The sequence below is a fragment of the Ambystoma mexicanum genome, chromosome 4p, assembly GCF_040938575.1.
Source record: "Ambystoma mexicanum isolate Mex_15411 chromosome 4p, UKY_AmexF1_1, whole genome shotgun sequence".
Lineage (NCBI taxonomy): Eukaryota > Metazoa > Chordata > Amphibia > Caudata > Ambystomatidae > Ambystoma > Ambystoma mexicanum.
Window position 1 is genome coordinate 507,157,093 of NC_090927.1, and position 25,904 is coordinate 507,182,996.

The following is a 25,904-nucleotide window of genomic DNA, read 5'->3' on the forward strand; positions in this document are numbered from 1 at the left end:
TGGTCATATGGGAGGAGACCCCTGCCGGGGAATCAGTGATGCCTCCATCGGATTCATCACAACAGTCTACCACTACCAAAATGTACTGGTTCCCCGAGGTGGTCTGAAGATACAAAGGGCCCACAATGTCCATGCTATTCCCTCGAAAGACCTCCCAACCACTGGTAGTGGAATTAATGGGGCTGTTGTGGCTCTGCCAGACTTACTGGATGCTTGGCAAGTGTAGCAAGATTTGACAAATTCATTTACTTTTACTCCCATCCAGGCCAGTAAAAACGGGCAAACAGCCTGTCAGCCAAGTCCAATAAGAACCCTTCTGTGGCATTGATGCAAACCAACTTTCAGATGGCCCCTGCTTCAGAATTTGTGGGCTCTAGGGCTCACTACTATAACAGAAAGCTTCTCTCAGTATATCCTGAATATCACAGGGTTTCCCCCTCAGCCTGTTTCTCTGCATGTTCAGGCAGATCAGCCAAAGTGGGGCAGTCTTGCTGCACCAAGCTGAAGTCAGCATGAAAGGCCTCCTGCTGTTGACAAGTCACTCAGATCTGGTAGACCCTTGAGTTCTAAAACCATGAAGTCCTCTATCCCAGGTTTTGGTTTTATGCCTGTAGGCAACCCTGAGAGAAGTGAGTCTGGCGCCACCTCAGTAGGCACTGTAATGGCCCATAGGTCCTCTCCTGCAGGAGTAGGTGGCTCTTTGGACTCTGGATCTGGACTGGGCACTACTGACATTGCCGGTTTCCCACCATCTCCAGCTGGAAGCGCCCCTGGGCCCATGGCCACCAGGGTTGCTTTCATGTTGCTTCGTTGGCCCTAGATCTAGTGACTGAGGCACTGATTTCATTATCAGGTAGGTCATTCCCTAGCAAATCGTCCACTGAAATTGCGTCCTTGACAATGCCACAGAGCTGAGAGTTCTCTCTCCAGCTGAACTCCATGACAGCCTGTGGGCATTGGGTAAGGCCATGAAATCCCCTAACTAACTTGTCAGGGCCAGGAATTATCTGGTTCTCTTGCACCCACGATTGTCAGACGACAGTGATACTTGCAGCAGTATCAGATAGTGCTGGGGCTTTGTTCCCATTTATGAATATTTGATCCAAAATGATCTAAGTATTAACGGGATCCAGGAATCTTTCCCACTCAGAGATAATACGGTGCATTTGGACAGCCCCTGGCCTAGTGGGAATTCATTATCTATGATGACCACGCTGACTATCTCTTCCACCTCTATGAGGATATCACTAACTACAGGTGGCTTGAGTCTACCCTTGCAGGCAAGATCTCTCTTTCTATGTTTCCTGTCTCCACATACAAGGTAGCCCTTTGGGGCTGAAAATGTGGGTGCCCCTGTGGTAAAGGTATCCTCACAACTTTCTGAGGAAGCAGATGAAACACGTGGCTTGAATTTACTGTCACATTTTTGGGGGCCTTCCTTAGCAGGAGAGTGCAAATCTTTGTACATACACTCCTTTGGTTTGCTTTAATCCATCACCCTTGTCAACTGGTTAAGGTGTAAGTGCTTGAGCCTTCTTCTGGACTCGAGTGCTCACATACTTGTTGGCCACTTTTGTAAGATCCCTAGATCCTATGATACTCTTGTCCAATAGATGCTGGTGTAACTCCACTTCACATATTTTAAGGATATTCTCACATGCAACTAAATTATATTTGCCCTCAAAAGTGAGAACTTCATTACTTGTGTCCTATCCACTCGGATATTTAAAGGGTTGATGTGAAAATGCCTCGACAATTTGACTACCCTGCTTGGTGAGCTCTTTACAGTCCATGAGGTATTGTTCTGGGGTTTTGCAGAACTTTCTGAGGATGGTGGCCTTCATTTTCATAAAAATGATTCGATCAGCTCATAATTGCAAATTCCCACAACTCCGCTTCCACCAGCTGGAGGCAAAAAGTTAAACCCAGTTGAAAGTATACTCCCCCTTTTCATATGGTTGCACTAAGCAATTGGGGTTGTGGCACTTAGGCTTTCCTTGGAAGTCACCACTGGCGACACTTCCCTCCCCCACTGGAAGCCTTTCTGGCCTTTTTTGGGAATCAAGTTCCATCTTGCACAGCATCACACAATCTCTCTGCTTCTGCTCCTCAGCCTTGTGCTTTTCCTTTGCTAGAGAAGCAACTTCCCTCTGCTTCTTCTCAGCTAAAGTCATCCTTCTTTTTTTCTCTAAGAGGTACTTTTTATGAGCTAGGTCGTCATAGTGAAATTCACTTGAGACCTAAGGAAGCTCGGCAATGCGCAGTAAAATGGTATCTAACAGATGCTTCTGACCGGCAGGACACTTGGGACCATTGGGACACTACACTACCTGCCTTTTGGGAGGAATGTTGGGAAGTACAGTCACTGTCACTCTCTCCATCTAGTTCCTTGTGCCCCAGAGACATGGGCAGTGGGGCTCCAGCTAACTGCTGGCCTCTGGCAACCCTCTATCCAACTAGATACCGTTGACTTGGGGGACAAGATTCCAAAGACCCCTTTTGTCAGGGAGAAACATGGCGGCAGTAGCCAGCATCTTTTCCAGGAACATTATATTGGTGACTCTGGGAAAAAGAAAAAAGACATGATAGGATTAAAGATTCTGACACCAGGCGAACAGCCCTGAAATAAACATTTTTAAAAAGAAGTTCAGAAGATATCTAACATAGAAGCGTGATGAGAGGAGGAATGATGGGATTAGAAAAGAAAAACTCCTGAAGAGCTTCCACAGATACAACAGACTTGGACTAGATGATAATAGATGTCTTGAAGATGGGCTTGATATTGATACGTTAATTCTATAATGTGGGTTTAGGATGTATCTTTATGAAACACTGCTGCAGTTAAAACTGCTAGGGTTACGAGAGACTCTATTGACTCTAAAAAGCAGACCCTAAAAACAGCATTGGTATCTTTAGAGTTCTCATTAAGATATTACAGGAGTTGTAAACAAAGGGGACAGTGGTATGATGGCATGCTAAAATATGCCAATATTTAATTGATTTGTGGCAACACTTTTCCTGCAGGAAAAAGTGTGCTTCCAACCAGGGAAAAATGTACTTCATATTCATTGATTTTGCTCTTCAAGAATTTGGAAAGTCACCGCTCATAAAAAGGTGCATACCTGCATCAATAATTTCAAAGTCCTTTTAGACCAATGGTAAAATATTTTCTTTTGATTCCTTTACACCTTTTTATTCCATTACATGCAACACGCCTTTCATGCCATACTTGGTGCTTTCTCAAGTCTATCGGTCCCAATGAACAGTACTTATCCCATGTCATAAATTAAAATTCCACCTCATAAACCAGAATCATAGCTATGGACACAAAAAGGCAAATTAAATATTGTAAACTTGCCCGCTTTATCATTAAGAGAAATACTAGAGTGTACCACATGCATCAATTTTACAAACACACCCCTGTTCATTCTTTCCATCTGTATATGCTCTGTTTTATTTGGCCATTTTTGGTTGGTGTGTAAAAGCTGGTAAAGATGCTAGGCAACCTACAGCTTTAGCTAACATTTATTTATTAGCCAGGCAATGGAGCAAACTATCACAATTGTATTTACAGCGTTCATTATTTTATGATCTTTTATTCAACACAAAACGTACTGTGGTAGGTATTACCCACTTTTGCCAACCTACACTTTTGGCACATTTCTTATTTTTTTTACTGCAAAATGGATATGGTAAAATGGGGTAAGTAAAAGGGAAGGGAGGTGTTAGGAGGCAGTGCAAGGGTTTCTCCCTACATATTGCAGTAAAAAAGTTGTAAATGCAGTAAACAAATTGAGCAAAAATATAGGTTGGTAAAATAAAGTCGGCAAACAATCATAGATCCATGTCAGGTTTTCAGGATTTTTGCAGTGAATGTACCTGGGTTATGTTATGCTAATCAGCTTTTATAATGGATCTGCCAACATCCTAGGGGTCCTACTTGGCCAACTCTTTTCCACATAGTTGATCATTGTGCCACCTCCCAGGTTAAACCGTACTGTGTTTGTTGGGGGCAAGGAAAAAGGAGAAGGTCAGAGGATGGGCAAATCAGGGACAGGATAATATGAAACATATCATACTATATAATAAAAGGCCAGATGTATGTTTGTCCGAAGCCGTGGTGCGCCCGCTTCGCCTCTTACCACCGCTAGAGGAAACTGTTACCTCACACATACAAAAATAAGACTTCAAGTTGTGCAGTAGAGACTGCCCGTTTTCCTTGTTATTATCACTGGAAGGAGCTGTTGCCTAACGCATACAATAATAAGATTTCAAGTTAATCTTCCAGGCAAAGAAAATGTGTATTAAAACAATTTAAACATACAATTAGCTGCCGAAAAGACCCCAGACAGGCATACCACTTTCACAGCATACTTCTAGTTGCTTACACTAAGAAAATATACACATTTAATAAAACAATTTGAACAGAAATTCATTTGATTAAGTCGTTCAATGGAAATTTAACCAAAACAATGATGGGAACACCTCCACCCAATATAACTTTGGCCAGTGTACAAAGGCATTTGCACTAATGTAGATATGATTGACCTGGACGGATACAGTGAGCCGTCAAACCCAGGCCTACGTTTATGCACCCGACATTTTAAGTGATTTTCTCTACATAAAAAACATAAATAAGGAATAAAATAATGTATAAGTTGCCATGCAATTATTCCAATTGAACTGTTGTCAATGTATATGTTTACACTTCCCACTACCATCGATCCATGTGCCGGAAAAACAAATCTTGGCTACATTTCATTCAACACAATCATTTTAAGTGTAACTAAACCCACATTTATTTCTTACCTGGATAGATATTGAGCCTTATGTGAGTCCATCTCTGTTCAGAACTGACAGGAAAATAATTGTGACTAATATCAGGATATCCTGCTTTTAGCTCCACCATAGGAAGCAGAAGATGCCACGAGTCAGATTTCATCTAAGGCAAATAGAATACATTGCTTTGGAATGAGGTAAACTGTGTAGATACTCACTTTCTCAATTAATGACAGTTACCAAATGATATACATGTGTCTCTTGCATGGTATGTTTTCCACGAATAAATGCTAATTGCATACGCTTTTACACTGTTGTGATCTCAGGTAATTTGGACAAAAAGCTGTGAAAACTAAACTGGGACTACACATGGCTCAGTTCATGCAATTGGAGAGTCCTTTTCCTTTCTTTTTTTCCTTTTTATTATTTTTGTATTATTGTTCATTAATCACACATAAATGAGCAATGGTGACATTATGAGCAGATATTTTCTATATTTGTAGCTGGATGGATTGACTTCTTGTTCACTACCCTACACTATCACCTAATCATTAGTGCCGTACTCAATTCACATGCTTGTTATCAATGATAATGAGGTAAACAAGACAGAAATAAAGCAATAATGGAATGCATTTGGATATAAATAACTAGAAGTCTAAGCTATGTCTTTATGGGCTAATGATGCCAGCCTCTCGCTCATTGTTCTGCTGAGTCTCTGCGTTATTCTTGGAGATCAAGAAGTTTCACTAATGGGTCAAAATGTATTAGGGCCTGGATACAAATATAAAAGAAATATAAAGGCCCCTTTGTGTACAGTTTAGCGATTACAGCAATAAGCAACATCTCACACCCAACAAGACACTAGTGGAGGATTATTATTGCCTAGGACATTCCAGTCCTCATACTAACCAGAACAAGCAGCAGGCCAGCCAGCTTCTGAAGTTCCGCGAGTGGGGGGCAAGTTCACATCTAATATCTTACAAATAATTTCAAACACTTTAACCCAAAAGTGTATCATAGTTCTGCATTGCCATGCCACATCATAAAAGTCCACATAGTCATTCATGTTGGGAGCACACACATTGATGTGATGTCTGTGGACAATACCTGTTTAGGTATGAGGGAGAATAGTACCATTGGTGAACACATTTAAAATGTGTTAGCTTGAATCTACTGTTAATGAGAAAACTTCAGTTTGAACTCATATGAATGCCCACTGCTCTGTCGGAATCTGCCGGCAGCTCTTCCATCTGTCCGCCGGAGAGGGAACCGCTAGAGATGGGTCATGTTCAGTGTTCGAATATAACTGGATACCAGTTTCGCACCCACCCCTCTATCAAGATCACATCATGGAATAGTTTAGACATTTCTGATTGTAGAGGCAAGGAGAGGAACATTTCATCCATGGTGTTATATAGCCTATAATAAAAACAACTCTAAAGTTGAGGTACCACCTCTCCCCATAAAACCCTCTAATGAGATGATTGATGATTGGAAACAGGTCACCAGTTCTGCTTATGTAAGGTGTTTCTCCCCTTTTTATCTGCAGTAATGATTGCACCGCATTGTAGGAGAGCTGAGCATAGGAGTGCAACACCTTACTGCACTCATGTGCAAAACAATGAAAACGCGGGGGGACTTTGGATAGGCCCTCTTGAGAGTCCCATGTGGATCAGCCCAGATGACTGACAGATAACCTGGTGCCCCTGGTTTAATAAACAGACACAGCCTTTGTTCTTATAATAAGCGTGAACCGCTTTAGTTTATTTAATAGTAATACGTAAACTCAAGCCATGGTACGCTTGGGTAATATTACCTACATTGCTCCTAACAGAGGAGCTCTCTGCTAGTACTAGAAAGAAAACTATACATTACATTTCTCCTTTCATCCCTTTACAGTGTCAACACTTTCACATTTGCTATAATAACATTGAAGTCGTTCTAGTGGGATCACCTTGAAGATACATGCTGTCACATTTGATAAATAAGCTCATAAATAGACCAGTGGTTTCCCTTTGAAAACCAGCACGTTCCCATTTGGTAAGTAAATACAAAAATACACCAGTGGGTTCACTTTGAAAACCAGAGCATTGACATTTGGTAAATAAATACCTCCATGTACTTTTGGGTTCTCTTAAGAACCGGTGCGTTCACCTTTGGTAAATAACTACTTAAATATACCTGTGGGTTCACTTTGAAGACCAGAGCTTTCACATTTGGTAAGTAAATACTTAAATATACTTTTGGGTTCACTTTGAGACCAAAGCATTCACATTTGGTAAATAAATACTTCAATATATTTTTGGGTTTTGTTGAGAACCAGTGCGTTCACATTTGGTAAATAAATACTTCAGTATACTTTTCGGTTCTCCTGAGAGCAGAGTATTCATATTTGGTAAATAAATACTTCAATATGCTTTTGGGTTCTCTTGAGAATCAGGGCGTTCACCTTTGGTAAATAACTACTTAAATATACCTGTGGGTTCACTTTGAAGACCAGAGCTTTCACATTTGGTAAGTAAATACTTAAATATACTTTTGGGTTCACTTTGAGACCAGAGCATTCACATTTGGTAAATAAATACTTCAATATATTTTTGGGATTTGTTGAGAACCAGTGCATTCACATTTGATAAATAAATACTTCAGTATACTTTTGGGTTCTCCTGAGACCAGAGTATTCACATTTGGTAAATAAATTCTTCAATATGCTTTTGGGTTCTCTTGAGAATCAGTGCGTTCACCTTTGGTAAATAACTACTTAAATATACCTGTGGGTACACTTTGAAGACCAGAGCTTTCACATTTGGTAAGTAAATACTTAAATATACTTTTGGGTTCACTTTGAGACCAGAGCATTCACATTTGGTAAATAAATACTTCAATATCTGTATGGATATTCTTGAGAACCAGTGCGTTCACCTTTGGTAAATAACTACTTAAATATACCTGTGGGTTCACTTTGACGACCATAGCATTCACATTTGGTAAGTAAATACTTAAATATACTTTTGGGTTCACTTGAAGAACCAGTGCATTCACCTTTGGTAAGTAGATACTGAAATAGGTCAGACCAGCGTCTCCTCACACTTGGTAGAGAGATTGTCACAGGGACGTACAACAATTGACACAACAATCAACAATAACCCAGTCTGGCTACCGGGCTGCCATCCACCTCTAATTTCAACTAGTCAACACCCAGTGCGGATAACACAGAGAGAGAGTTGGAACAGTACCAACCCTAACCAGCGAACTAAAGTGGGCCTCTGGAAAATAAACGAGACCTACGAACTACAAGGGTGAAACAAACCCCTTAACAGCACCAAGGCGCCTTACACCTCGAGTACTCTGAGTCATCTAAAACCCACCTCGCTTTAAGGCAAGTTACGAGATCCACACACCCCCACGGGGCAACTGAGCAGAGGAAATTCTCTCAGCGCCACCGGGGTGGGTGATGATAAGAATACTTTTCCTGAGGCACCTCCACCTCCCACGTGTCACTGCAAGCCGGCACACGCAGGGAACGTGGTCCCTTTTTTCTTTCTCTTTCCCTTTTCCTACCTGACAGAGAATATGCAGAGCTAAACCCGTATCCGCTCTTTATCACACGATCGGGGCCAGGCCGGGTGAAGCACCCGCTGAGCGCTCCTTTGGAGACTGTAACCTCGGCTCGCTCTCTTGACCCTAGATGGGGGAGAGAAGAATTCCGGCTCCGAAAGGCAGATGGCCTACGGGCGGTGGGCAGACCTGAAGCAAATGTGTGTCTGGGTGCCCTCCAGGTCAGTACGGAACTCCTTTCCCTCCTTGTGTCTCCAGGTGCTCTCCCCCTCATGATCCCCTCAGGGCTCTTAAGCTCCCCGGGGACTTTCCACCTTTCTCTGGCAGTAGGGGGGCTTGCGCCGGCCATGAGGTGAAATCATCTCACAGGCAGCCCCGTCCCCCGTGCTGGTGGAGCCTACCATGTCTCCCTGCTGGAACAAACCTGCGCGTCACAATCCGCGCTGCAAAGATGAAACAAACATAGAGAGGGGACAAAAAGAAACATACAGGCCAGACGAACAAACGTGACACATAGCCTATGCACAATACTGAAACCCACAGGAAATACGGGTTAGACTCACCCCTTCTCCTTCAAAAACCCTTGTCCCTAAGGGTTTCTCTGCTCCCGAAGTGCATACAATACAATATGACATTTGTCATTCAATAGCAATGGCACAGTCCACCATTGTTTAGAATAACCCATTTTTTCATTAGTACCATCATCTGTACATATAATGGTGTGAACAGGGGCAGTAGGGGGGCTTGCGCCGGCCATGAGGTGAAATCATCTCACAGGCAGCCCCGTCCCCCGTGCTGGTGGAGCCTACCATGTCTCCCTGCTGGAACAAACCTGCGCGTCACAATCCGCGCTGCAAAGATGAAACAAACATAGAGAGGGGACAAAAAGAAACATACAGGCCAGACGAACAAACGTGACACATAGCCTATGCACAATACTGAAACCCACAGGAAATACGGGTTAGACTCACCCCTTCTCCTTCAAAAACCCTTGTCCCTAAGGGTTTCTCTGCTCCCGAAGTGCATACAATACAATATGACATTTGTCATTCAATAGCAATGGCACAGTCCACCATTGTTTAGAATAACCCATTTTTTCATTAGTACCATCATCTGTACATATAATGGTGTGAACAGGCAGTCCTCTTCTGATAGTTTCAGTTTGGGCCCCAGGAGCATCGTAGCTCAATATTTTGACTGGCCTGACCTCGTGTTGGGATCGCCTGAGCTCATTAATGACTTCTAGATGATCCTCCGCTGCTGTTGCTGGAGGGTCTGTTGATGCAGGCAGTACGTCTCTAGTCACAGAGTCTGGCCTTTGCATGCTTTCTTCTTGTATTGGGAATAATGTGTTGGCGTCCCCAAAATCTGATACCTCTCCCGTAGTCCCTGACTGATCTGAGGGACCTGGAGTTGTATCTCCACTTCAATAACTGTATCCTATGGCTACCTTTTTAGCGTGTTCCTCTCCTTCCTCTTCTTCTTGACTGGTCAAAATTTCTGAAAACCTTTGGCCCAGTTCAGGGGTTGGAGGTTCTCTATCCTCCGTATTGCTCTTCTCTCTTGCCTTGGAGGCTACAGACAGTAGATTACTTGGGCCTGCTGGTTGTAAAATCTCTCTGTGGACAGATTCCTGTTGATGACTTCTGGTGCTCCTCTTACTGGGGGAAAAGGGAACTTCTGCAACAGTCGGATCCATTGCCATACCATCCCCTATGGGCAAGAGATGATTCCTGTGGAGGGCCATCACCTCCCTCGGGGGACCTTGCCTTCTAAATCTGAACATGGGCAACCATGTCAACTGTCATTCAATCAAATAGTGCTGCGACTCCCAGCAGACTCCCAACTTGTTTTGCCCTCTCTTTTCTAAACTTCTAATGAGCACTCGATCGCCTGGTTGCAGGTTGTGAAACCGGACCTTATCATCACACCTTTTCTTGTTTTGCTGCGCATTACGATCGGCCGTGGCTTGCGCTAGTTGGAAAGCATGGGACAATTGGTCCTGGAGGTCCCTCACATACGTGCGGTAGTTTTCTATCCATGTCCCATTAGAGGACACCCCAAAGTTCAAGTCTATGGGTAGCCGGGCAACCCGGCCGAACATTAGATGATACCGGGTGAATCCGGTGATGTCATTCCTGGTACAGTGTAGGCATGAACTAAAGTGGGCACATGTTGGCTCCACTTCAGTTTCTCTTTGGCACTCAGTGTCCCCAGCATACTCAACAAAGTCTGATTGAAGCGTTCATCTTGGGCATCCCCTTGAGGGTGGTAAGGGGAGGTTCTAGTTTTCTTTACCCCAATCATCTGCATGAGTTCTTTGATGAGTTTGGATTCAAAGTCTCGCCCTTGATCGGAATGTAGGCGAGCAGGCCAGCCGTAATTTACCAACAATGTGTCCCAGAGTACTTTCGCTATGGTAGTCGCCTTCTGATCTCAGTGGGATAGGCCTGGACATATCGAGTGAAGTGATCTGTCACTACCAAGATGTTCTGAATTCCTCGTTGCCATTTTCAAGGCTCATGATGTCCACACACCTAAGTCTGTGGGTCCAGAGCTCTGTAGATGTTGAAGTGCTGCAGCTATATGACTGACGGTTTTTTGGGCGATGCATCGAGCACAGGTGTGGCAATACTTTTCTACTTCAGGGCCTAGGCGAGGCCAGTAAAACCGATTTTGTACCAATTCTAATATCTGTTTGCTTCCCAGGTGTCCATGTTGGTCATGCAGAGCATGTAGGGCCAGTGGACTTAATGAGCACGACAACACAAGCCGGGGTATGTGGCACCCATGTATTCTACTCTCCTTGTACAGTACTCCTCCTTTCGTCACTAATGATTTCCATTCTTTGTGATAGATTTGGTAATCGGGCATGTTTCTGTTTTCCGGTGGGCCTTTTGCACCGTTCTCTTTGCTTTGCAGCACTTCTCGTATTTCCAAGTCTTGCAACTGCTTTTGTCTCAATTCCGTCTGGTTCAGATAGGGCAGCTCCAGAGCCATTAGACTCGTTGCGTCGCAATAGCTCAAGGGGACCCCCTTTTCGGCCCCTCCTAAGCAGTCGATAAAACGTATTGATTCCGTGGCCTGATCCAACAAGTTCCTTGTTGGATGATGGCTTTCATTGCGGCCACAGATACCATCTCGATAGGGTTGGTTTTGGAGCTGTTGTCAGATGGGGGTCTTCGGGACAGTGCATCAGCATCTACGTTGTTTATTCCCAGTCGATATCCAACTGGAAGTTGTACATGGACAGCGCCGCTAACCATCGATGGCCGGTAGCATTCAATTTGGCGGTCTTGAGAATGTAGGTCAGTGGGTTGTTGTCTGTTCTCATGGTGAAAGTTGCTCCGTACAGGTAATCATGCAATTTTTCCGACACTGCCCACTTCAGGGCCGAAAACTCCAGTTTATGGGTGGGGTAATTCAATTCGGAGGGGTTCAGCCACCGGCTGCCAAATGCCACGGGTGTGACGGTTCCCTGTTGCTCTTGATAGAGTATGGCGCCCAACCCATTATAGCTGGCATCCATGTGTAAGATATAGGGCAGGTATGGATCAGCGTATGCCTGTACAGGTGCTTCAGTAAGAGTTTTTTTTAACTGGACAAAAGCTTGTTCACACTTCTGACTCCATCGCAGTCCAAAGTTCTGTTTGAATGATACTGAATCGTGCACTGGTTCCCTTTAGTAACCGCTGTCTTCTGCAGTGCAGGATATCCCTTGGTCGTTTCTGTAAGCAGTCGAGCTATGTTGGTGAAACCTGGCACGAACCTTAAGTAATAGTTGCAGAACCCGAGGAAACTTCTCAATTCCTGCCAGTTCTACGGGCGGGGCCAAGTCTCGAGAGAGCCTCCATTTTGAAGGAATCCACACTCACTTCTTCAGCAGACACCACATGACCAATATACTTTACACTGGTGTGGCAAAACTGGCCTTTTTCCAGCAGTACTTTCAACCCCTGCTGCTGGAGACGATCCAACACCTTCAGTAACCTTTGATGATGTTCTTCCAAAACCCTCCCTGTGAGGGAGATTTCTCTCACAAGTGCTAAATTCCCTCTACCTTAGAGCCCTCCAGCTCTTTTGCTATATTTTTGGGCTTTGAACTTTTCATTTTCAGTGTGTTTTTCTTTTTGTGTTCATGGATATGGAGTCTCATCAACTCCATAGGCATCAACTTTTTACTGTGTGTCACACAGCACCTTCAGTGCAGTGACACACGGTTGTCTTTTCAGACTAACGACTTTAAACTCCATTTTCTGTGATTGACTACTGTCTCCCAGAACATGTAAAGTTGCCATTGGGGGTCATTCCGAGGTTGGAGGTAAGGGATTACTGGCACCTGTAAGGGCACCGATGGCAGTAATCGCTTACCTCCGTATTCCGAGTTCCCTTTGCGGGTCCCTCTTTACCTCCTGCTTTTAGCAGGAATAAATTACGGGACCTGCAAAGTGACCTTGGAGTAAATTACGGCACCGTAATTTACGGTGCCGTAATTACTTACTTCCCCATTCCCATTGAGCCCTATGGGGGCAGAAATGGGGATGGGGAAGGGCTATGGTGAATGGGGAATTACCGGTCCATCCAACCTTGGAATGGACCGGTAATTACTCCATTCACCATGCCGGTATTCCATGGAGTAAATAGCTCCATGGTTGCCAACCATGGAGCTATTTACTCCATGGTGTAGTCCTAACTCGGAATGAGGGCCATTGACTTTACAAGTCTTTTTAAATTTACAGACCCAGTACAAACTATCTTTCAATAGAGTACTGGAGGGGTTCCTAGTTATCCCCTTTTGTCTGATTCTCATGGAACATTAGTATGTTCCCTTTCTCTAAGATTTGGCTGGTGGCAGTGGTATCTACCATTTTTATATTACCGCAAGCTATGAAAATAGCCTTGGTACCGTTAGAGGCTATGGTGGTAGCCTCAAACTCTAACCCGCTGGACCTCTTTTATTTTTATTTGGTTCTGGTCAGGTTTGTTCGCCATCTCTTTTTGTAAAGGTCTTTCTCGTGTTTTACTCTGCGCGCCAAACCAGGTTTGGTTCCTTTGTACGCCGTCCTTTGGTGGGCTTCTGCACAGAAGCCCTTTTTAGGCACCTGAGTGTCTGGGTGGACAGGATGTGAGGGAGGAGCTTGAGGACCCCTTCACAGGGTCTCCTTGGAGACCCAAGTCGTACTCTAGTTTGATTGGCTGGGTGGCTGTCCTGCCAGGACAGCCAACTTGCTGTGTGATTCACAGCCAGGCTGTGTGAATGGGGGATTTGGTGCATAGAAAGCCAGTGTCTGGGACTGAAAGGCAGAGTCGCCACTGGATCGAGAGAACCGAAGAGAAGCTGAAGGAAGAAGACTGCTGCAACTACTGGACATCCCGGTGAAGCCCTGCTGCAGGTCTGAATCACCCAAAACTTCGACGACAGAGAAGATCTGTAAGGAATCTTCTTCCATTGAGCTTGGTGGGACCAACCAGCTCGCCAAACACCAAACGCCGGCCTCCCTCTCCTGGTCGAATTTGCTTTGCATCACTGAAGTGAACCAGATAGCCAAGGGGAACGGGACCTGTTTGGGTTTTAAGGAGCGCACCTTTTATTTGATGTTATGCTGCGCTGCTGGCTTCTTCCCTGGGCAGTGCTGGACCCTCCAGACGTCCTCCTTTTCGTCACCATGACTGAAGCTTCAGGAACTGTGAGCCTGCAGGAACTGCCAGGAACAACTGCCCCAGCTACAGCATTCTTCTCCATTTAAGGTACTGTGCAACTCTGGTTGTTCGTTCCGTCCGACACTGTGAAAGTGCTTGAAATCTTTCACCTCTCCGAAGGCTTGTCCTTCTCTTCTCCTTTGAATAATGTTTCCTCCGACCAACTTCATTTTGAACTCTTGGCAAAGACTTAACCGCAAACTACTCTGAACTGTGTGATCCTCTGCAAAGACTCTGAACTATTAACATTGGCCCAGGCCGATTGACTTCAATCCTAGTTGTAGTAGGCTTTTCTAGATTGCGCTGCCTATAACTTGTTAGTGTTGTTGATTTTGAATAACCTTGTCTTTCCTCCCTTTTAAATTGCTGGAGTGCCATTTTTCTCACACTTCATTTTGAGCCTAACTTGTCCAGAATTGATTGGGGGTTGTTGTAGTGTATTAAGATTGTGATTTGCTGCTGCTTTATGATAGTGAAATGTTTTATAACTGATGGTGTAAATGAATGTATATAATTTTACTCAGAAACCTTGAATCAGTGTTTGTTTGAACCATAGTAATTGTTGTACTTTGTGTAACCTCTTTAGTATTTATTGCTCACTTTACTCTTGAGATAAGTCTGGCTCCTCAGCCATTGCTACCACTTTACTGTGTAGTACAGGCTTGTACCAAAGTTGAAATTGTACTTACACTTGTAGTCTTAATTTTGTGTGGTGTTCCCAAAGCGTACTTACTGCATATCATTCTGCCTAACACTGGTGTGCGGTGGTGAGGATAAAGTATAGTGATTACACTTGGAGTGCTGCTATTACCTTGGCTCAATTAACCACAAGTCTAAATACCACTAAACGCAATTTTAATCATGTCTGATATAGAAAGCTACAGTCAGAAGACCCTCCTTACTTACACTGTTAATCATTTGAACAATCTGTGTAGAGATAGGAATCTCTCTGTTAAAGGCAAAAAGTTAGAATTAATTGAAAAGTTGTTGTAGAACCAAAGTCTGGGGAGTGGTTCTGAAATACCTAACCCTCCAGCAAATGTGGAAAATGATGAGGATGATAATGTGCCAAATATTATGGATGAGTTAGATGAGGCAGTCTCACAATGTAGGCCCTATTGCTACTCTACTTGCTCAGCAACCTCAACCTCTGTCCACTGGGACCCCATCAGGTCCTACACTAAGTCCCAAATTCATTGCTCTAGAAAAGATGAGGCTTAAATTGTAATTCAAACATATTAATGCTCAAACTGAACAAAAGCATCAAGAACTTAAGCTCAGAGAACTGGAGTTGAATCATGCACTAGAAATGAAAAAATTGTCTATTGAGAATACTTCTCTCCCAGAATCTTCTAGGTCTTTCAGTCCCGTAGGCCCAAATAAATAGTTGATATGTATGAGGCTAAGCTTGATATTTTGGATTGGTTGGCAATGTTTGAATATAACCATGGGATTCAAGACATTACAGGGAATCAGTTACTTCCTTGGCTCTTCTCTAGGCTACCCACTGTTGCATCTGATGTTGTGATGGAGTTGAGGGAGGTGGATAGGATGGATTTTGAGTGTGTGAAGCTAGCTTTAATTGCTAGATTTGGGAAGACCCCTTCCCAGTACCTTAAGAGGTGTATGTGGGATATTTTCACCCACGCAGCTGTGCTTACTACATCATGTTACTACATTGGTGCAAGAAACAGAACACAATGGTTGCGCTAACTCCTGCGCGCGCCAAGATCTCGAAACTGTGTTTTGTAACAACCAGAAATTGGCTGCACCGCCCTGCCAACACACATTTCAGGTGGGGTGGAGTACTCACTGCAGGAATGTGTCAGTGTGCTCTGCAACATTTTACATGGAGTGAAGTGAAAGAGGCAGCATCATTGTGCTGAAAACCCAAAATGCCTCTTTAAAATGACACATTCCCAACCTTAAAAGTGCTGTTTTGGCGCTAAATTCATCAATTTCTCCTGAACCACTTCGATTAAAGGACCCTGCAATGCCCAGGGTCATCCTTGTGTCTCAGAGGAACCAGGCCTCATTTGAATGACAGCTCCTGTCAAATGTATCTTTGGAAAAGCAACCAGGGACTGTGTTTTCATTTTACATGGGTATCGCGGCTAAAACTTTGCAAGTATATCTAAAGAATCAGCTGTAAGAGAAAGACTCTAAACAGATGCCTGATACATGTATCCATGATGCAAACAACTCCAGCACTCAAGGAAAGGATTAGAGCTGCCCAAAGTGTATTTGCTGCAGATGAAAACCAAATTTAAAGGAATAAGTTTAATGTGCTTTTTCCTGAAGGAAGAGCAAAATCGCCTATTTTTAAAGTATATTATTGTGTAAAGGCTTGATTATTTAAGAATGGAAAAGAATTTGCTACTGTTAAATATCCACCTATAAACTGTTTAATTCCATAGGTTTAAAGTAAAGATTTAAAATGTGAAACTCAAAGCTAAACCCAGGATAAGTTGGTAAACTATTTTTTTTTAAAACCTCCTCTGCCAGTGCTAGCCCTGAGAAAGGGTGACACCTCATAAACTGCTGGCACAGTAAAGGCTAATTGCTAGCTTGGAAGCTTTGAATACCCAGGACAATGGAACTTCCCAAGTCGTCATCAGACATACGTCTTTGCCCCAGGCTAAGACAATAGCAGGCTAAGACACTCACCCTTCCAGTGGGAGGGGCAGTAAGCTTCACTCTCAAGGGAGAGGCCCCTCATTCGGCTTCAAAGGGATTGACATGTGCTTACACTTGTGAAAAAGAAAAACAAAACTGACAAGGACATTTGGTGTTTAAAATGCCTATTTTGCAACAGAACTTTCAAGACATTTAACTTTGCAGCAAGAATGAGGAAAAATATGAAAGTTGGTAGTTTTAAATCTAATTTTATGCTTTTTCTGGGAAGACTTGGTAGAACCCACTACTGCATAAGAAACAGAAGTTGTAAAGAATGACAAATTGTGGAGAAAGTATTGATATTGCGCACGTAGCATTTTGTAAACACATTCCAGGGGTAAATGCACATCTATGTACAAAATTGGGAAATTATAGGCCAAATCTTTCATGGTTAAAATTGCCAAAATGTAGTAGAAAGGCAAAACCAGGTCCCAGAGACTTGGGGTTTGGATTGACCCACAAAATATGTAACCTGTGTATCTGATTTTCTCAGAGGTTATCACTGTATAAATATGTATTTGTGGTAAAATTATTTGGTTCTAGGAGCTTGGGGAGGTTTCTAGACATTGTAAAGTAACACCATAATTTCCTGTGTGGCGTCCTGTTCCTGATTTCTTCATCCTGTTTGATCCTGATTCCTGATTTTCATTGCAAAGCCAAGGCCTATGCATTGCTGAACCCTTTTTCAGCTGGGCCTCAAATCCTTAAATCCCCAAAATCCAAGGGAAGCATTCTGATCCAGCTGGCTTGCTGCTACTAACTGCAGGCCTGCTCCAAACTTGCCATCCCACTGATCTCCAGTCTCCAGTAACCAGAAGGGCCAGTCCAGTAACCAGAACGGCCTAGATGATCCTGTTCCACCAGATTTGCCCAGCGGTCCTTGGTTAGACCCGATCCTTGTGATGACCGGAACCCTTGACGGTCCAAAATCCTAAATTAAAGTGGACTGTAAGTATTAATAGGAATCGTAGAAAAACAATACCTTAACTTGCCTTGTTTTATCCCAATCTCTGAACCATCCTATCCTTACCTTAATAACTTTTAACATTGTCAGAATCCATATTGCCATCCAGTCTTTGATTTATCTTGCTAAGTGCCATTTCTTTAGTCATTTTATCTTGAGTAAATCTTAAGTTATCCGTCCTACTTCGAGTGATCCGACTGGTTCTGCCGGGGCGAGCACTGGGGATTTGGTGTTGAAGTCATGAATCAACTCCAGAGCTTACTTTGTCCCTCCTTGGTATTCTAGCCGGAATGCTCTAGTCATAGAGTAAAACTATAGTAAATATTTTCTTGTCCAAACTGAGTTTCTTTCCTGTTTTCACTAGCTGATTTTTCTAAAAACACCTCTCATTCGAACCTTGCATATCTTCATCAGTTTAATAGCTAGAGACTTCATTTGACTAAGACCTATAGCTACATCCCAACCTAAAATCAGTGTATTTCACCTGTTTTTCTTAAAAACCATTTGGTTAATTTTAGGCAGTCTGTGTGTTTGCAAAGTTTTACACGTGTGATTTTTGTTCTAAATTATTTTCAACCTTCCATTCAGATTCAAAGTGTTTACTTTTGCTCAAACTATAGCTCATGATTGTTAGTATCTTTCCGATTTTGCTCCCATAGAGGTTTGTACTGATTTAAGGATTTTTGCACACATTCATTGTTTTAGACAGCCATTTCCGAATGTCATTTTAAAGTGTAACATTTAAAATCCGTTTTTCTCTCTTGTTTGGGGAGGGAAGGTGGTATTTAAATTCTGTTTACTGTGCTTTATTCCTGCATACCTGTTGCTTCCTTATATCTATTCAGAATTGCTTATTGGTGGGTTGAAGAATATTGCAGGGGGAAATCCTAACCTAAGTGCTATCTTTTCAAACAAGCCAAAAGTGTTCTTTTCTCTGATGTTTTATATTCTGTGTTGCTAAAAGTGAATTTAACTGCCTTACATGCCTTCTTATCCGTTGTTGACACCACATTGGTGATTGCTGCTCCCTATCACAAAGTATATGTTTAATTTGAACTTTAAATAAATGAATAAATATTACATTTACCAACCACGGTTGATAATACCTGGTCCATTGTGACCTGGGGTATTTTGAGAAGGGGTGTGATATGAGTGGTATATCACTCAGAATATTGAACCTATGGACATAAAATAAGCATTTCAGCTGCGCGCTGCATACTAGGCTGAGACCAGGGTGTATCGCGTGATTGAAATACTTAACAGATTTGGGGGCTTGTCCGGGATTTTGAGCTTGAGCTTGAGTTACTACCCGTGACAGTCTAGCACAGCGGACTAACCTGCAGGGTAGAGACACTTTGCTTGGTTTGGTGTACTGTGCTACAATGTACAAGTGCCTCCTAAAACTAATACTTTCTTAACCAGGCCAGTCTGTAAAGGTAAAAGTAAATTAACCCTGAAATAATTAATAAAGAAATGGATATTTCCAAAATGGCAATCCCAGTGGAAATCAAAATGGCTAGCGAGCACCCCCTGCACAAGCGTTTTGTCAGGGGTGTGTGGCCAGAACAGAATGAACAGGTCGCTGCAGGAAATCACAGAACAGGTCACTGCCATGGACCTGGATACATGGCAGGACAAGGGCCCATTACACCAAGCACTTAGTGAATTGTACATGGCCCCAAAATTTAAAGAGGAGCAGAGTAAAATTGCCAGAATTGCGGCCAACCTATACCTCCACATAGGAGTGATGCAGGAAAAGCACGCTGAAAACATAGTTCTGGCACAGAATCAGGTTGAATCACTAGAGAGATCCAGAATGATCTAGACTATGCAGAACAAAGGCTATTGAAGAGCCAAGAATTAGAGGCAGAATCTAGACAGTATGCCACAAAATTAAATGAAGATCTGGCTCTCCTAGAGAAAGAGAATGCAGAGCAAGACAACCAATTACAGGCACTGAAACAGGAGTGTCAGGAAAGGGTTGACTCTCTGCAACAGAGTGAACAGAAACTGGCACAGCAATTAAATTATAATGGAGCCTGCGCAGAACAGATAGTTACCCTACAAAACCAGATAGAAACCTTGAAAGAGGAAAATAATACATTAATTATTAGAGACCTACACTCTCAAGCAGAATTTGATGAGGAGCACCAGAAATTCAATGCATTCAAAAAACAAAGGGAGGACCTGGCTGAACAGAGGGGCACCATAAGTCAGGATAGGGACGCCTTAGGCATGGAAGTAAGCCAATTAAAAACTGAGCTAGAGAGAAGAAAACCGGCCCTCCAGGAGCTCAAGGAATTAAAGACAGAGTATGGGAAGCTACTAGAGCACACCAGATGGGTGGAGGAAGCTCTGGAAGAGAACACCCAGACCAAAGATGCTAAAACTCAGTAGGTGAGTCTCCTGCAGCAGAAATTGGCCCAGTATTCCGAGACCATGCAGGAAGCGCAGAGAGACAATGAGGCTCTCTGTGAAAACAATGATGTGCTCCACCAACAAGTGGCAATGCAAGAGCGAATCATTGAGACCCGTAAGGCCTTGATAGAGGAACAAAAGGCTCAGATTTTTGCTTATCACCAGGAAATACGGGCTGAAAGAGAAAATGTAGAGAGGGACCCCTGATCCTAACAACAGGACCCCTGTACTCAGGGACTCAAACACCTACAATACCATGATCTCTGCCATGTCCAGTGGCTCATATGAACCAGGGGCCATGAGGATGGTAGAATTTGATAGAGTTGGTTAGTGGGACTGACAGATCAGCGCCCCTTAGAAATTGATGGACGGGCATCCCTGTACAGAGCTCCAAAGATCAGTGCTAATATCTCTGACCAGGAAGACTCATATGAGGGCAGAGTCAGGGAAATGGATCCACAAAAATACTGCCTGCAAAAGATCAGTTGGTGAAATTTGGTGGGGAAACCCCAAGAAATAAAGCTCAAAAAGAGTATTCTGAAGACCCCTACTCAGTTATGGCAGTGGGGGGGGGGCACTCCACCAATGCTGGGAGCAGGGGAGAGTCAGAAGACTCTTCTGAGCACCACAGGAATAAGGAAACTAGGCCCCAGCATTCTGCAAGCCCTTCTCAAGCTCACAGAATCAGGGAGTGCCTGGAGGATCAAGAAGCCACCTCCAGTAGCAGTGCCTCTAAGTCAGAGGACGAGTGGACTCGAGTGACTAAAACCAAAAAGACAAACAAAAATAAGAGAAGTACGCAAAAAGATCCCCTCAAGCAATCAAGGCCATTAGGAGTGTCATAACTCAATATCATAAAAATGCAAAGTATTCGGTCTAAGAACACCTAGAATTATATGAACAGATGATGGACACTTTTCATCTGAAGACAGCCAGATTTGCATACAGTATGTGAAATGGACATTCTCTCCTGAATTCTCCAGTTTCTTTGCGGGACTGAAGGATCACAACCTCTCAAGATGATCCACCTACAGGCTGGCCATCTTAAAACACTTCTCTGCACATAGAAACCCCCAAGATGCCCGCAAGGCGGCCTACAATCTGCAGTGCGGGGAAGATCAGGCCCCACAAGAATTTGTGCAGGAGCTCAAACGTGCCTTTGGACAGACCACCAGGAGGGTGCGCACAGATAGTAGGGAGTTCATCAACACCTTCTTCCATGCACTCCCCAAATATATAATGACTGAGCTGGTGGGGGACTTTCATGAGAAGAGATCACTGGACTGGGTCATAGAACAGGCAACCTGTATTTATGAGGTACAAAAACCTGAAGATAACAAGAACACAAATAAAAATCTCAAACCAGCCAACACCCCTGCTGCTGCTAAGGTGGAGGAGGTGAAGGTTGCCCCCATTTTAGATCTGGAGATGATGGGGCCTAAAAATATACTGGTGTAAAATCCTTCCAGCCAAAGAACCAGAAGGCCCTCGGGCCAATCCCAGACAGGTGGTAGTCAGGGAGGTAATCCCACAAATGGGGCCCCTAACTCCCCTGATTACATTAGCCCCCGATACAAGGGTAACAAACCCATCCTGGGGTATGTGTGGACTTCCCCAGCCGTAGGGGGGGATCCAACCAGGTGGGTACCACCCCAGGAAACTTCCCTCCTAACTTTCCCCAGGAGGGCAGTAATCCCCCAGATGCCAGTTTGAGTTTCTTTCCCCGGTACCCTCAAAACTTCAACCCTCAGAACAACCCTCCTTTCTTTCCCCATTTTCCAGATCCCAGACAGCCCAATTGGGAGAGCGGAGGCCAAGGGTAGAGGGTTACCCCAATTTTCCAAACTCAGGGTACTATGGGAGAAGGGACAGTTACCCTTCCCGTGATTTACCTAGGATGGACCAGAGACCCCCGTACCAGCCGGAACGGGTGTCTCAACTGGAGCGCCAGGTTCAGAACTTGTCCCAGGATCTGGGACGCATGTTGAGGGCTCACCAGAACCCTCAGATGAACATGGCGGCTCAGAACCCCACAAACCAAGGGTCTGGTACTCCAGAACAATGACGGGGAGAACTCCCTGACAATTCACCGGTTCCAGAGGAGGAGGCACGGGGGAAGGGAGGTGTAAAGCCTTAGAGGAAGCTTCCTTTCCCACCTGTGAAAGGCTCCTGGACACCCAGGAACCAGAACCAAAATCTCCTGCCCCGAAAGTCTGCAACCAAAGGAACAGAGGGCAGGTAGGAGAAATATCCCAAAAAGGCCCATTTTGTGGAGGAGGTTAGTGTCCTCCAATTTGAAGGAGAGGGATCCTTAGAGGACTCTGGGAAAAAGATCTTCTCCTTCAGGGACGGTGGAACTCCTCCCAAAGAAAATTGGGTCCCAGGAGATCCTAATGAAGACTGGGGGGAGGTGGGTACTGAGTTAGAAACACCCATCATTGAACCCCAGAATGATAATCAGGAAATACACACTGCCCAAACCTATTTGGGTGACTGCGTCCAAAAAGGGGGGAGGGGCGGCCCAGAACCAGGGGAGCCCAAAATTCCCCCAATACCCAACTGCCACACTTTTCTTGCAGATCCCCAAGCTCTCATACAGAATCATGCCCAAACTACCCCTGTGTCGGTATCAAGAATCAAGAAATTGACCAACCAACTGCCCCAAAATGCACATTATCTCTGCCCCCTAGAGGAGAAGGAGGGAAGATATTATGCCTCGGTCTGAATACAAGGGCAGTGTACAGTGACGGTACTGGTGGTCACTGGATCCCAAGCCACTCTTCTGTCAAAGAGAGCCTTTGATCAGCTGAATTCAGGAAGAGGGGAGAAATACCAGATCCCTCTTGCCCCTCTTCCTGGACAACTTCAGAACTTTGATGGGAATGAAATTCCTGTCGAGGGGACTGCGGATTTGGAAATTAAAATTGGGCGACACAAGGTGAAACACCCGGTCATAGATGTGACGACAGAGGGCACACCCTGTCTACTGGGGAAAGACATCCTGCGAAGGATGTCCCCCCTAATAGACTGTGTGTGTGTGTCCCCTAATAGACTGTGTAAACAAGGTCCTCTGGACCCAGACTAACCAGCCAATAAAATTAAAACATAGTGTCAACCATGTTAGTTTAAATGGCACATGCCACATGGTTGAACAAAAACAGGATCATATTGAGTTCCATTTCCAAAACAACCAAATCCCTGACGTGACAGTAATTGCTGTGGGACAACAAACTCGTGATGGGAACCCCTCTACATTTGTGAAAATCAACCTTCCTTCCAGTTTCAAGTGGTATTCCACACTGGAAGGAAATACTCTGAAATTCTATACTAATTCAGAATCAGAAAATCCCAACTCCATAGTCAAGAGTGATGGGAAACCAGTTCAAAGTTTAGCTGACATTCAGAATATTAGAGAACAGTTATTTATCCCTATTCAGTTAAATGAGAGGAAGGAATCTATTCTCGCCCGTGTGTGCACGAACAACGGTAAGAGCTTCATCAGCGAAGCCATGTTCCAAAAAAACTCCTAAAAGATAGAGCCATTCCCACATTTAAATTGATTGACAAATGGGAAATGGGTCTGGAAACTCCCAATTCCTAGCAAGTGTATGCTCAAAATATCTATAGGCAACAAAAGCATAGTGCATAATTGTAGGGTTGTGCGAAATGTCTCTGCTGCATTCTATTTAGGCAGTGACATTCTCAATTGCTTTGCCATTAAATTGGACCTCATCAATTACAAAGCCTGGTCCCAATTAGAGGGTAATCCCATGGAATTTGATGATTTAGAAAAGCATTTTGGTCAGCCCAATTGCTGCCGTATGCAGTTGAAGTTAAAATTAGAGAGGAAGTCAGTATCCCAGGACGGACACGACTATTCCCACTTGAATTAAAAATTAAAAGAGGACAGAAACTGCAAAAACCTGACGCATATGTTCACCTCAACACCCATCTCCAACACCAAGGGTGGGGGTTAAACCCAACACCATTAGTCAATGTAGAACACAACACCATTCCAATATTGATGGAGAACAGCGACCTTAGGAGTATCACTCTGGGCGCAGGCACCATTATTGGAATGGCGGTTGATGACCGACATTTTTCCACAGATGTAGGTAATGAACTGATAGGACCAATCCCCAATGACTGTTTTGACAGTGATAGCAAAAATGGCATAACACCGGACAGGATCTTCACCCGGCATGGGGGGAATTTCCTGGTCTACTCTTCCTGCCCTTATGGTAAGCAAGAGGTGAACTGTGACTTCAGGAGGGATGAGGTGATCTTCCAGGTCCACAAGGACTGCCTCTCCTGCCTGGAACCCTCTGTCCAGGTCAATACTTTAACCAGGGACCTCTCCACCCAGTTGGAGGAGGCCGCTGAAATAGCCAAACCAGAAGTCTTTCCGAGCTTCAGACAAATAGTTGAAGAGAGAGTCAACCTAGCTGATGCCTGTGAGACGCGGGAGCAAAAGCAAAAGTTGAAACAAGTTTTCTTAAATTTTCAGGATCTCTTTGCGGTGGACTAATATGACCGTGGTCGCACCGAAATCCACACAACAACAATTCCCACGGACCCTGGCATGACTCCAGTGTTTGTGAAGCAATGCCGCTTGCCTCTCGCATCCATGGAGTCCCTCACAGAAATAATCAAAAACCTTGAGTCCCGTGGGATAATTCGTCCAGTCCACAGCACCTCTAATAATGCGGTGCTGGGGATTTTAAAACCCAATGGCCAGTGGAGACTCTGTGCTGACCTAAGGGAGCTGAACAAACGGGTCCACATGTCCCGATGGCCTCTCCCCTACATTGACCAGGGGCTGGCCCAGATCCAGGGGTCAAAGGTGTACACTGCCATTGACCTGACCAATGGGTACTGGACCGTACCCGTCAGTAGGGAGGACCAATACAAGCTGGCCTTTAGCTTCGGGGGGCAGCAATACACTTGGACCCGGACTCCCTTTGGATACATCAACTCCGGCAATTAATTTAACATATTCTTATACAAGGCCATGTCTGACTTGGGTGAAAGGGGTAACCTGGCCTATGTAGATGATGTTCTGGTGAAAAGCTCAACTGTGGAGGAACACATAGCAGAAATCTGTTATGGTCTTACTCAGTTGAGGGTTGCCGGAGCAAAACTATCCTTCCAAAAGTACAGTGGTGCAGGACCGGTGTCAATTTCTTGGGACATGAGATAACTCCTGAGGGTCTCTGTCCCCAGGAAAAGAAAGTGGAAGAACTCCTGAAACTAAAAGACCCCACAACTCTGCGTGAGCTAAGGAGCCTCCTTGGACTGACTGATTACAGTAGGAAGTTCATTGAGGATTATGCAGAGATCACAAGACCCCTGATCAATCTGTTGAAGGGAGGGTAAAGTGGGAGTGGGATCCAGAACAAGCTGAGGCAGTAAAGCAACTCAAAAGAAGCCTCTTACAAACACCTTTTCTAGCTGACCTTGTCAAAAACAAGGAGTTCTTCTTGGAAACAGAGTTCTCAAATACATGCTTGACCGCAGTATTATACCAAAAGCATGACAAGGTCAATAAAGTTATCTCCTATGCAAGTAAGACTTTATCCTCTGTGGAGGAAAAATTCAACGATTGTGAGAAGGCCCTGCTGGCAATGCTGTGGGCATCGAAAAATGACTGCCCGTTCATCCAGGCGGAACACATCATAGTGGAGACTCCACACCAGCCTCTTCAATATCTCCAAAGTGACAGAATCCAGGCCGGAAATGTGAGTAATTCCAGAATTACTTCCTGGATTCTGTCAATGCAAGGCTTTCTTGTGGAGGTCAGACATGGCCA

The 25,904-nt window shown here is 44.2% G+C and overlaps 1 protein-coding gene across 4 annotated transcripts in view; it reads right to left on the bottom strand.

Moving 5' to 3' along the window:
* ALLC (allantoicase) overlaps positions 1-25,904 on the bottom strand; it is a 729,391-nt gene that overhangs the window by 380,989 nt on the left and 322,498 nt on the right. For all 4 annotated transcript variants that reach the window (XM_069605010.1, XM_069605008.1, XM_069605009.1 and 1 more), the window contains one exon: positions 4,810-4,942. In XM_069605010.1, coding sequence (XP_069461111.1) covers positions 4,810-4,942 — 133 coding nt within the window. The remainder of the gene's footprint in view (positions 1-4,809; positions 4,943-25,904) is intronic.